The sequence below is a fragment of the Xyrauchen texanus genome, chromosome 35 (assembly GCF_025860055.1).
Source record: "Xyrauchen texanus isolate HMW12.3.18 chromosome 35, RBS_HiC_50CHRs, whole genome shotgun sequence".
NCBI classification, from domain to species: domain Eukaryota; kingdom Metazoa; phylum Chordata; class Actinopteri; order Cypriniformes; family Catostomidae; genus Xyrauchen; species Xyrauchen texanus.
Genome location: NC_068310.1, coordinates 23,832,505 through 23,845,263, shown reverse-complemented (window position 1 = coordinate 23,845,263; position 12,759 = coordinate 23,832,505). Strand labels below are relative to the sequence as shown.

Below are 12,759 nucleotides of genomic sequence, written 5' to 3'. Positions count from 1 at the left end.
GCTGGTGGTGGTGTAATGGTGTTGGGGATGTTTTCTTGGCACACTTTAGGCCCCTTAGTGCCAATTGGGCATCGTTTTAATGCCACGGCCTACCTGAGCATTGTTTCTGACCATGTCCATCCCTTTATGGCCACCATGTACCCCATCCTCTGATGGCTACTTCCAGCAGGATAATGCACCATGTCACAAAGCTCGAATCATTTCAAATTGGTTTCTTGAACATGACAATGAGTTCACTGTACTAAAATGGCCCCCACAGTCACCAGATCTCAACCCAATAGAGCATCTTTGGGATGTGGTGGAACGGGAGCTTCGTGCCCTGGATGTGCATCCCACAAATCTCCATCAACTGCAAGATGCTATCCTATCAATATGGGCCAACATTTCTAAAGAATGCTTTCAGCACCTTGTTGAATCAATGCCACGTAGAATTAAGGCAGTTCTGAAGGTGAAAGGGGGTCAAACACAGTATTAGTATGGTGTTCCTAATAATCCTTTAGGTGAGTGTATATTGGGCAACTGTTCTTTCAGTCATTGTCAATTAGGTCTATCAGTGTGGTCAATCAATCTTACAATGTTTAGGTATAATTATTGATTCATAATTCAAATGTACCACAGTTTCAATATAAGGAGCTATTTTTATCTGATTTAACCCTTAAAAATTACTCATATTTGTGGTCAGGTTACATTAGTAACATTAAATAATGTTTTTGACAAAAAAATAAAATCATGTTATTGTTGCCAAATTAGGCAAATTTACCCAACCAAGTTTACTGTGTAAAAATGACTTTATGAACTGAAACACAATCAGAAAAACCACAAAACTGTTTCTCAGAATAAACTTGAGTCATTAAAAAAATATATTTCCTGTCACAAGACGTACATACTGAAATAGAAAGAAAAAACAAAACAAAAAAACAACCACAAGAACAGCCAAGATGCATGAGATAAGAATCACATTCATTCACTGCTAAAAGTCAGGATAAACAGTTATGTGTTCAAGGCAAGTAAAAAAAGGAAATTTATGATACAAAGAATCTCCATTCATACGTAATTAAACTGGATCCGATTTCCTAGCCATGTTCTCTTCTTTTCCCATTACATTGTTATATGGGTGACTCCTCCGCAAGGGAGACAGCAGCAGATTGGCGGGTTCGTCCACACTTTATAAAACATTTCATCAGCAGTTCATCGCTGTTAAAGAGATAAACCAGTGGGTTGATTGCACTATTCATACATGCCAACCCATTACCAACCTGGTTTGCAATGTAAGCATTGGAATACCATCTCTGACATGTGCCCTCCAACTTGGAGATCCGAGTTACCAGGTTGATATTTCTAAAAATATGATAGGGAATGAAACAAATGGAGAACAGCAAGGTCAGGATCACAACCAGCCTAAGGCATCTCAACTTTAAGATGACGTCTGTGTCTTTCTTTGCCATCAGAGTGAAAGCTACATGTCCATAGCAGCAAAGCATTATTAGCAAAGGGATCCAAAATCCAACAACGGCCCTTCCAATGCTGTACTTCAGGTAATCCTTTAAATATTGGTTTGAAGTTGTGTCAAAACATGTTGCTTTGTTACTGGAGGTTTTTACAAAGAACATGTCAGGCAGACATTGAAGAAAAACCCAAATCCAAACCAGGAAAACAATCATCACAGAGTGTCTTGTGGTAATTCTGCCTTTAACTCTCAAAGGGTGGACAATGCCAAGATACCTGTAAACACTGATGCACGTGAGGAAGCCAATACTGCTGTATAGGTTGATAAAGAAACAGAATCGTACAATCTTGCAGAAAACATCTCCAAATATCCATTCACTCTTGTATGCATAGTAAGCCATCAAAAAAGGCAAAGTGAACAGGTACAAAATGTCCGCCAGGCATAGGTTTAGGACAAAGATATTTACATTACCTATTTTTCTCCAGTTATCATACACAGATTTCAGCCCAAAACAGTTGCCAATAAGTCCTAGGGTAAAAACAGCCACATATACTGTGGGTAAAAATATGTGTGTAAAGTCCTTATTGACTGATTTACAGGTATTGTTCCACATCATTTTTTATTTTTGTAGACCATCAGCACACAGCAACAAGTTTCTTCAAACACATTTCTTGGGTGGAGGTTAGCGATGCACAGCGTTCTTGAATTTGAATGTTACAGGAAGTGTGAGCACAGTGACTGACACCTTCACTGAGGCTGCACAACAGAAGTGTTGTGAAGGTAGTCAAATAGGAACTTTGCACCTTGAACTTGAGATTATCTCTGCAGATTATAAAAAAACTGCATTTTATAATGGAAATAATGTTTTAATATTGTCATGAACAGTGTTGGAGAGTAACTAGTTACATGTTACGGTGTTACATAATTTAATGACAAAATGTAACTGTAATCTGTTCCAGTTATTGAGAAAAAATGTGTAATTAAATTAGTTTCTGTTACAATTACAAAGGGGGTTACATCAGAATATTTTCTGTAAAAAGCTTGAATACGTTGAATAATATTAATTTGTCATTTGCTTTATATTTTAAGATAAACAGCTTTTTCCAAGGCATTGTTAGATGCCAGTGTTTCCTGTCATAGCTATGCAAAGATTTAATTTCAAAACCAGTATCATAGCTATTAAACTCTTTCTTGTTATGATTTTAAATCTGCATTTAACCTCAGAATGATGTCAAAGTAAAAAGAGGTGCTAAAGTCTGATTTTGTGGTGGCTGTACTTTAAAATTAAATTATTATAATCTTAATTCAAGTGATAAAGGATTTTGGAAGTCTGACAGTAATCAGTGTTGAGTACTACTGTAAGGTTAACCATGCCTGGTATAAATGTTTAAAAATTATTAACAGTTGAAAACATTTGTAAAAATTTTTGAAAAGTAATCAAAAAGTAAACAAATGTAATCAGTTGAATTACTTTAATAAACTAATTGAAATAGTTACACTACTTATTACATTTTAAATGGGGTAACTTGTAATCTGTAACCTAGTACATTTCCAAAGTAATCTTCCCAACACTGGTCATGAAAGACATTTTAACTCACGATTTGAGTTATTTTGAAACCCTGTAAAAAATGTCATGGACGAAATTAGTTTTTCTTCTATTTCCCTATATTTCTTTTTGTACTGCACAATTTCTGCAAATTAGAGCATAAAATCTTGTCTGCCCTTCCTCAAATAAACAAGTGAGGGCAGCCTTACTCTTCTGTCTGAAGTCTGAGACTCATGTAGTTTTTTTAGGGTGTTGTGCTATTCGGTATGCTATGTGACCACTGTCATTATATATATTAGGGTACAGTGTGTTTTAGGGCAAAACATAGTTTTGAACATGTAATTATCATCTTACATCAACCACTGGCAGCACCCTTATTAAACTGTGTGAACATAGGAAACCATGATAATACCAAAACCATGATGTAATCTTGATATGAATATATACTGTACATTCATTAGATTTTCTATACAGTTTGCTCTAATATATACTTGCTGTAAAACATGTGTTCGCTGGCATTTAATTTATTATCTGGGAATGAGAATCCAAAAAATGAGAAAGATACACGAAACAATTTTCCATCATAATTTGAGACAAAAAAACTAAATATAAAAGTTTTTGCATACATTCTGACAAATAATATTTTTAACTACACGGCTCTGAGGTGGTAAATGACAGTGCAATGCAACTTAAAACATTCCTATTGACAACAAATATTAGCCTTAAAATTTCTGAGTCAGTATTAAAGATGCATAATATAAACATACATACATATATCATAAGTATTTATTTGGCAGGGCGGAGGGTAGGACCGGGTCGTGATTCTGCACACCCGGCCCCTAATTAGGCTAATTAGTCCTCAAGAGGGATAAGGGCCGACTGAAGATGAGAGTGCGACAGAGAGAGAGATTTACGGACAGCTGTCCGTAAGAGACCCCTACCATCCACCAAAAACATGGCGGGATGTTCAGTCCGCCAGTGGCCAGAGAACTGCCTCCGATCTGCCCGGGGAGGCATGGCTGTCGTCCATTAGAGGGTGCAGGAGTGGACGAGGATCAAGCTATGACGTATCGGAGAACCGACAAGTAAATGTTTTTTTTATCTCTCTCCTCTCTCTCTCCAACTGCTCCATGTTGGCCGTTCACTCTTTTTTATGTTTGTTAATTTGGCACGATCCCCGTTACGGCATGTAGATGCCTAATAATTGTTTTTTTGTTTCCCTCCTCTTGTCCCTCCCTCATCCAGGTAGACGGGGATGACCTGCCGGCAGATGGGACAGAACATCTTGCCGGGCGCTCCCCAGCCTGAGAGAATGAGGGAGGCATGTGGCAGGGCGGAGGGTGGGCCGGGTCATGATTCGGCACACCTGGCCCCTAATCAGGCTAATTAGCCCTGGAGAGGGATAAGGGCCGACCGAAGACGGCAGTGCGAGAGAGAGAGAGATTTACGGACAGCTGTCTGACACCTGTGTGTGTTTGTCTTTTTGGTTTATATTGTCAAGCCTGTTCTCGCCTCCTCCTTTCCATTAATCTCTGTACACACGTTTTAAATTATAACATTTTCATGTTACTTTTATCAATGCTAATATAAATGGAATTTATTAAATAGCCACAGTTGTTGTTCACTGGACCCTTTTTACAGACTCTTATTTAGCAGCACAAATCTTAAATCATAAATCAAAAAGCAACTTTTTAATTTTTTATTTTCCTTTTCTCCCAATTTGTAATGCCCAATTCCCACTACTTAGTAGGTCCTCATGTTGGCACGGTTACTCACCTCAATCCGGGTGGTGGAGGACACGTCTCGGTTGCCTCCGCTTCTCTAATGCCTCCGATTGGTTAATCTGTGCATTTTATCACGTGACTCGCTGTGCATGACATCGCGGAGACTCACAGCATGTGGAGGCCCATGCTACTGCCCGTGATCCATGCACAATTAACCACGCGTCCCACTGAGAGCGAGAACCACTAATCGCAAACACGAGGAGGTTACCCCATGTGAATCTACCCTCCTAGCAACCGGGCCAATTTGGTTGCTTAGGAGACCTGGCTGGAGTCACTCAGATATGCCAATTGTTTTTATATTTTATATTATTTATAATATTATAAAATTACTTTATATTAATTATATTTTATAATACTATTATTCATATTGTTACTCTTGAATTAAATTGAAAAAAATCACTTCTGTGATGGGATTTCAAATACAGCTCCTGAGGGAGCTTTATACTTTCTTTGTTGTAATCTCTCATTCATGGCTACATAATGTTATTCTGTGATAGTTTATTAATTTCTGCATTCAAAACCTGGAATGTGAAAAGGGTCCATAGCTATGCACAAAACTGTAAAAGACTGACAGATATACTCTAGCGTAATTGGACAATATTTTTTATATGGTGTAAGAAATGTATTCTTGGACTCCAAGAAAAAACAGCTGCAATTGTGTAAACCTAATCGATATGGAAAATCCAAACATAAATGTAATCATTTCTTGCAGTTCTTTAAGCAATCTATTTAACTGCTACAAAAAATACCAGAATTGGCCAGTCCAGTCTTAGGAAGTTACCCTTGCATCCATGCTGTCAAATCTCAAATGGCCTACTTCTATTCAACTTCTGTTTCTGAGAGATTTTTCAGTCTTCTTGAGTCAGACCCTTGTGAATTTAATATGTTGACATCATTCAATAAGTTAAGCCCAGATCATCCAGTATGAAGCTATTAGATCCAAGATTAAAACACAAGGCTCAGTCACAAGTCATTATATGAGTGTCTAACCCCAGAAGGCTGTTCCTCTATATGCCCCTGCAGATGAATAGGGGCAGTTGTAATGGCAGACACAGGAGTTGATGCTCATGACAGCTTGATTGATCAGTCTCCCTCCAGGGCAACGGAAAGTGACCAGTGCTGTGCCAGTGTGGTAAGGAGTGCAACAACGGTTGTCTGTACATAGGCCGCAATAACGGGGTCTGTACAATTTGGTACTATAGCAGCCCTGGTGAAAAAGCCGCACAGGGGTCGCTGACCTGTAGCTGGGTTGACATTTCCTCCTTGACCACTGAAACATAGATGTCAGGTATAATTAAAATATTTTTTTTATGCCAAGAATCCCTCAAAATTATGATGCTCTTGCTGGGCCACTTTCCAAAAATATAAATATATAAAGCCACCAATATATGTTCATGTTTACAGACACATTTATACTGTGTGTGAAAAATCAGTGTATGTTTTGAATGGCATTGGAAATCTGGAGACTCACATTTGGAGTTCTGAGGGGAAAAGACTGGCAAGGTCGGACCATACACAAGCGCATCTGCATCTCAAGATGGCAGACTGGATTTTGATTGGACACCCGAGTGGATATCCCAGACCCACAGGTTTGTGAGCAAGCACTCCACTCTGAGCTCTGGTCTATGCAGTTTGAACTAGGCCTGATTTGGTGTCCAATGTGTGCAGGCAAAGATTGGACAGGTCTTGAAGCTGATACCATCCCAAAAACAAATAAAACAATTAAATTAAACTTCAACACATAGGCCTCTTACAAAACCTATGTAAGTTCCATAGATTTATTAATTCATGCTCAATAAAGTTGATATACTTAGTAAATAACAGTTCACTTTCATACCTATTATTCATACAAATTTTAGTCAATGTAAATTTTATTAAATATGATTGAGTCCTTAAGCATGCAGTAGCGTGTGTACATTTAAAGGTGAAGTGTGTAATTTCTGCATCACAAGCGTCACCAATAAAATGGTTCCGAACTGAACACTAGCCCTGTTTGTCATTGTTCCACAAACAGATAGCCCCAATAGAAACTCAAACTATTAGTTGAGTCAATGTTTCTATGTCAAGCTGGTTGGTTGCTCAAACATAAAGGGTAATGTTTTGATATTTCCATGAAGTCACAGTGTTTTGGGGAAATCAAACTATGAATATCTTACTTACAGTTGTCTCTGGATATGAAAGTAATTGTTCACCTAAAATGAAAATTCTTTCATCATTTACTCTTGCCATACCAGATGTGTTTGACTTTCTTTCTTCTGCTGGACACAAAATAAGATTTTTAGAAGAATATCTCAGCTCTGTTGGTCCTCACAATGCAATGAATGGTGGCCAGAACATGTTAAGCTCCAAAAAGCACTGAAGGGCAGCATAAAAGTAATCCATAAAATTCCAGTGGGTAAATCCATGTCTACAGAGGAGATATGATCGGTGTGTGTCATAAACAGATAACTGTTTAAATACCCTTTTTTTTTTTTTACAGTAAACCTACAGTTGAACTTTCTCTTCTACATTCTGGTGTGGACGTGACTTTCACTTTCACTTTAAGCCACCTACTTGTTGGGGCTGGTCAAAGGTGGAGTTCTATAGTAAAAAAGGACTTAAACAGTGATAGTTTTTTCACCCACATATATCATATCTCTTCTGAAGACATGGATTTAATCACTGGAGTAATATGAGTTACTTTTATGATGCGTTTATGTACTTTTTGGACCTTATAAATTCTGGTCCACATTCACTTGCATTGTGTGGACCTAAAGAGCTAAAGGCTCTTACATCCTTGAGTCGACATCTCAAGCTCATGTCTGAGCACACTACACAACCGTAGGGGTCCGGACAGCCCCAGTGCGGCGGCGTGGGTATTGCATTCCCAAAAGCGCTTAGCAAAGCGCAGCATCATAGTGAAGCTTTTTGTAAAGGGAACGTCTCGGGTTACATGTGTAACCCTTGTTCCCTGAAAAAAGCGGAACGAGATGCTGCGCTTCTTTGCCTAGTGACGTGTCAGTGTTCATTGACGTGTTACACACATATTCACAGCTGGTCACAATGCAGGATTGTTCCCAAAAGCGCTTAGCAAAGCGCACCATCTCGTTCCGCTTTTTTCAGGGAACAAGGGTTACACATGTAACCCGAGACGTTTTGTACACATAGCTCTGTAAACATATTTATTGCAAGCAAACACAGAACAAAATTTACCAATTCTATTGATGTAACATTGCTTTTGAAAACCATCCGTACTGGTGTTATGCTCTGTCTGGCTTTGTGCAGTTTAATTGTTGCATTACACAGACATGAGTCCTGTTATGAATCATGGAAAGTTGGCTTCTGGAAAAAGCCAGTATTGTGCTTTTGGACTCCATCTTGGCAAGACATTTTCAATTAGATGGTCAAAATCCCACAATGTAAAACCTCTGACTGGAATGTGATTGAGAATCACAAATAGGGATTGGAATAAGAAAACATTTAGAATATGTATGCCAAATCCCAAAAGTGGTGATACAATTTTCATTCCAACTCTTTGTGGAAAGCATAATCCCATAAACACAGTAGGATTATCAAATAATAGATAATCCCGCCCAAACTCACAGCATATGCTGAACCAGTGTGTCGGGCTAGTTGGGATGCTCAAAAAAAATTATAAAAAAATAATAGCAGTATTTTGATAGCACCACAGTTGTTACTTTTTCTTTTTTTTAATGGAAATCAACCTACAGACAGATTACTTATAATTGTCGTTGCATATTAATCTTGGATAGGATCATGTTTTTAACGCTGAAAAATTACACTCTTCACCTTTTGTGGTCATTTTTGTGGTTTGACATTTGAAGTACCAATTTGAGCATCCTGAAGCACTGTGTTGTCCATATTTTCACACACCCACTCCTTACAGCACTTTCCGGGTGGCAGAACCCGCCGAGGGTGAGGGCAGCCTGGGGTAGGTAGGTAAACATCCTCCCTGCACCGGGGCACACAGGTCACCCCTCCACCCGAGCAGTGACATTGAAGAGCACATGATGGCTGAAATACCTGGCCTTCCTGGTAAGAGACTCCTTCAAACTCACAGCCCAATTCCGTCTTACCTAAAACAAAATATTAGTTGATCACATGGTACACTAAAGCCACTCATATCCATAAAGAAGTCATAAAATCATGTCTAAAACTGGAAAGATTAAATAGATCAGAGACTGACAGGAGTGGGCTGCATTCCGAATTATAAAATTACAGTAGATTTTGGGATGTAGAAGGTTTGAATGTTCTGATGTTCTGCTCATATAGACTTGCTGTGGATGGTTGATATTTGGTGCAGAAGCTCTGTTTACTCTGCTTCTTGATAGGCTATAGGCCTCATAGGCTTTGTATTTTCTGTGCTCTGTTCCAAAATCTAGTGAGCTGCCAATGGAGAAAACATTTTGAGGTTTCTTATTCTATAGGCATGCTCTCGACGTGAAGGGTAGGACACTTAATTTTAGCGTCCTAAAGGCTACTCAAAGGGTGGAGAGGCTTCTTTTATTTTGCCTAATATGATGAAATTCAATTCTGCTAAAAGTGTACATTTGAACATATCTTTCCTGTTTGCGCACATCCCAGAAATGTTCAACCTAGGAGAAAACAGCTGTCGAAAAGAATTGATTATTGGTTAAAATGAATTGTGGGTGTGGTTTAGACGTGATGTTCTTTATTTACAATTGTGTGTGCCAGCTGAAGAGATGGAAGCTAGTTAGGTTTCTAGCTTAATGTTAAAAATGGGTTGGAAACTCAAAAAAATGTAATCTTTGAAACCTACCTCTCTGAGGCTGTTGAAAAAACAATGTTACTACAGTGACAGCTTACCTACTGTACTGACTTACCATCCACGCGAGAGTTGACAACCTTTTGTGACATCCCTCTCAAGAAACTAATTTTAAAATTCTGCCAAACACTGAACAAATGCATGGATTTTTTCGCCTACGGTGCTTTGTTCGTTCTGGAGAAAAAAGTTTGGCTTCTTCCATTGTACAAATTAGGTTTAAGACATCTCATACTCTGTGATAACATGGTGAAAGAGGTGAGAGAAATGTTTTATTCAATAATGAATAGTACTGATGTTAATATTATTGTAATTAACAATTTATTATCTTACCCAATTATTCTGTTTTATTTGCATTTTTATGCTTAAATCAGAGTATCTTGACATTAGCTTAGCAACATGATAACTTCAAACTCTACTGAAATCAAGCGTAAACATTATTTGTGTTGGGCCTATGTAAATTATTCCATGTTGTTTAGTTTGCAGCCAGGTAATAAGGCATCTCAGTAGGTTTTGGAACAGAGGTTGCTTTGGTGCTTAAAACACTTGGCACTCACTGACACAATCTCCTGGTTCACCAGGGAAGCTGGCGCTGTAGTCACATTGGAGGCCACGCTGACTGTCACACAGTAACACCTCACTGCAGGACTCGCCCTGCTGGCGGGCACACACCTGGCAGCATTGGCACCCATCGAGGATTAGAGGAACACCCTCTGGGCACAATGGTACAGAGTCTTGGCACTGGCATGGACCACCACATTGCTGACAGGACACCTAAGACAGTTCAGGCAAAGCATGGTGTAATGCCAAAATCAGAGCATTACAGTCAGTGTAGAACAGGGGGTATTCCTTTCACACACCCATCGATATCCCTAAAAAACTGCTTTTATGCCAGTTCTGACCAATTCAAAGATGGTCGTAACTTGTTTATGTGGGCTATATTTGTCAGTTACTGGCACAAGCTGGTTAAGCTGTGATCAGAAATAAATGACCAATTAAAACCATTGCTAGTTTCCAGTAGAATGTATGTTTTGAGTGCTTTCATATTGGCTTTGACTGGCCACCTATCATGGCAACATTGGGTTAGCTGGTTATTGTTGCAAGTAGACCTTATACTGGTTACCTGGTCATTTAAGCTGGTTACAAGCTGACCCCCTTTTTTGTTAAATAAGAGATACACTTTACCTTCCAATGGCTTGTACAATATGTTAAAGATTTCTGATTGGTTGCCATATAGTCTATACATCTGCAGTAAAATCTATATTGTTTCCAATTCTTGAAAAGTAAAATTTTGTTTTATTCATAGAGTAATCAAACTTTACAGTTATATAATGTACTTATATCCAGTTGAGTTCCTTACTGTCCATTTTTTGCATTGCTCACCTCTATTAATAGCATTACTTGTTCCAAAAACATATTGCTTTGGTTAATTTTGACAATATACATTTTTGAGAAGCAAAAAGAGGAAGCAAAAAACATCTTTCCTCATGTGAATAATTTACAGTATGTATTTCCAGACACTGAAAGCATATAAAACATGCTTTCAATTACAAGCCAATGTTAGGGCCTGACAAAAAGCTTAAAGGAATAGATCACCCAAAATTGGGTGTTTCAAAAGCTGTATGAATTCTTCCAAAGAACACAAAAGGAGACATATTGAAAAATGTTAATGCTGCTCTTTTTACATAAGTGAAAGTTGAAAGTGAATGGTAACTGAATGTAAGTTCCTGACATTCAGCCCAACATCTCCTTTTGTGTTCCACGGAAGAAGAAACAATGTCATAAGGATGAGTAAAGACTGATTTTGATTAAAAGTTTTGGGTGAACTATCTTTTTAAGACTGACAGTTCTCCATTTGTACGGAACAGTTTACTCTTATTCTTAACTGAGCATTAAGGCACCATTAAGTAGAGTTTATACAGGGGAAAAAAACTAATTCAAGTTTCATTTGAATGAATATATTCATACAGAAAACAAAACTCTTTTAAAAAAAAGTCACTTACAAAAACCACCACACTAACCACATCCATCAGCAGGCCTATCCATTGAGTCTTTACATCAATAACATGCAATTTTAAACACTAACAATAACGATTATACCCAATATAGGAATCACATTTTCAACAAATCTCTAAACTGTTGTCCATAGATCTGACAAGCCACCGGGTATGTTTCCAAACTTCAGATATCTTGACGAAAGCATGCAAACTGAGAAATCAATTCTCACCTGTGAGCCCAGGTAGAACAGCAGTGCCCATGCAATCAGTTTGTTTCTATCTCTCTGTATATTCTCCATCATGCTCTGCAATGTGTTCCACCACAATGAGATTTTCTACTTGTGTTACTGTTTGCTCACTGCCTGGCTCTGTGCACATGCACTTTTATAAAGTCCCCCCTCTGATGTCATAGCCTGTCTGCAGGGTAAACAGTGGCTGGACCAGATCAGAAATGTTTCAAATTCCACATCTCTGTTGCCCATTTCCACAACCAGAAATTATTTCTCCCCTCTGCTCGTCTGCTCTGGCATGCAGAGGTTAACCGTTAAAACATGTACTTTTGGATGAAAAGAAGACATAATAGACTTGTTCTTGACCATTTTCAAGTTTTATATGTCCAAAAAGTACTAATGAGATGGATTTGTTTGGATTTCTGTGAAAGAATCTAAAATTATTAATTCACCCAAAAAATACATTTCTGACACGATTTATTCACCCTCATGACTTTCTTTCTTTCATGGAACACAAAAAAAGACATTTTGAAAAATGTACTGGTTGCTCTTTTCCATGCAATTACAATGAATGGGGGCTTGAACTTTCGAACTTCAAAAAATATGCAAAAGTGTTATAAACATATCATAAAGTGGTCCATTTGACTCGTGCGCTCTATTTCAAGTCTTCTGAAGCCTTCTGAATGATTTATTTACAAATCTGACTGATCAGGAGAAAATCACAGCAGTTCTTAAGTTAACAGCTCACTGGAATAGAAGATTATCAGTGAATAATGACTTTTTGTATTCAACAGACATTTTGGTCTGTTTCTCACACAAAACTATTATGTGGTTTCAGAAGACTTGGAATATAGTGCATGAGTTGTATGTATCATTTCTATCAGTAAGACTTGCAGACTTGAGTGAGATTACATTTATTTGATGAATATAAAACAGAAAAGTAATGTCTCTCTTTGGCGTAGGCCCCGTCTG

General features: G+C 38.1%; 2 protein-coding genes across 2 annotated transcripts; both read right to left on the bottom strand.

The window, feature by feature from the left end:
• Positions 1-575: 575 nt before the first annotated feature.
• LOC127628426 (P2Y purinoceptor 1-like) lies at positions 576-2,808 on the bottom strand. The gene has a single exon (XM_052105163.1). The coding sequence runs from the start codon at positions 2,061-2,063 to the stop codon at positions 1,107-1,109; it is 957 nt and encodes a 318-aa protein (XP_051961123.1). The 5' UTR covers positions 2,064-2,808; the 3' UTR covers positions 576-1,106.
• A 699-nt stretch (positions 2,809-3,507) lies between these two features.
• Positions 3,508-11,911, bottom strand: LOC127628872 (CCN family member 2-like). Its single transcript, XM_052105821.1, has 5 exons — positions 11,788-11,911; positions 10,118-10,334; positions 8,605-8,853; positions 6,249-6,469; positions 3,508-6,047 (listed from the first exon to the last, which is right to left on the bottom strand). Exons 1-5 carry the CDS (start codon positions 11,857-11,859, stop codon positions 5,763-5,765), a joined length of 1,044 nt encoding a protein of 347 aa, XP_051961781.1. The 5' UTR covers positions 11,860-11,911; the 3' UTR covers positions 3,508-5,762.
• Between the last annotated feature and the right edge of the window lie 848 nt (positions 11,912-12,759).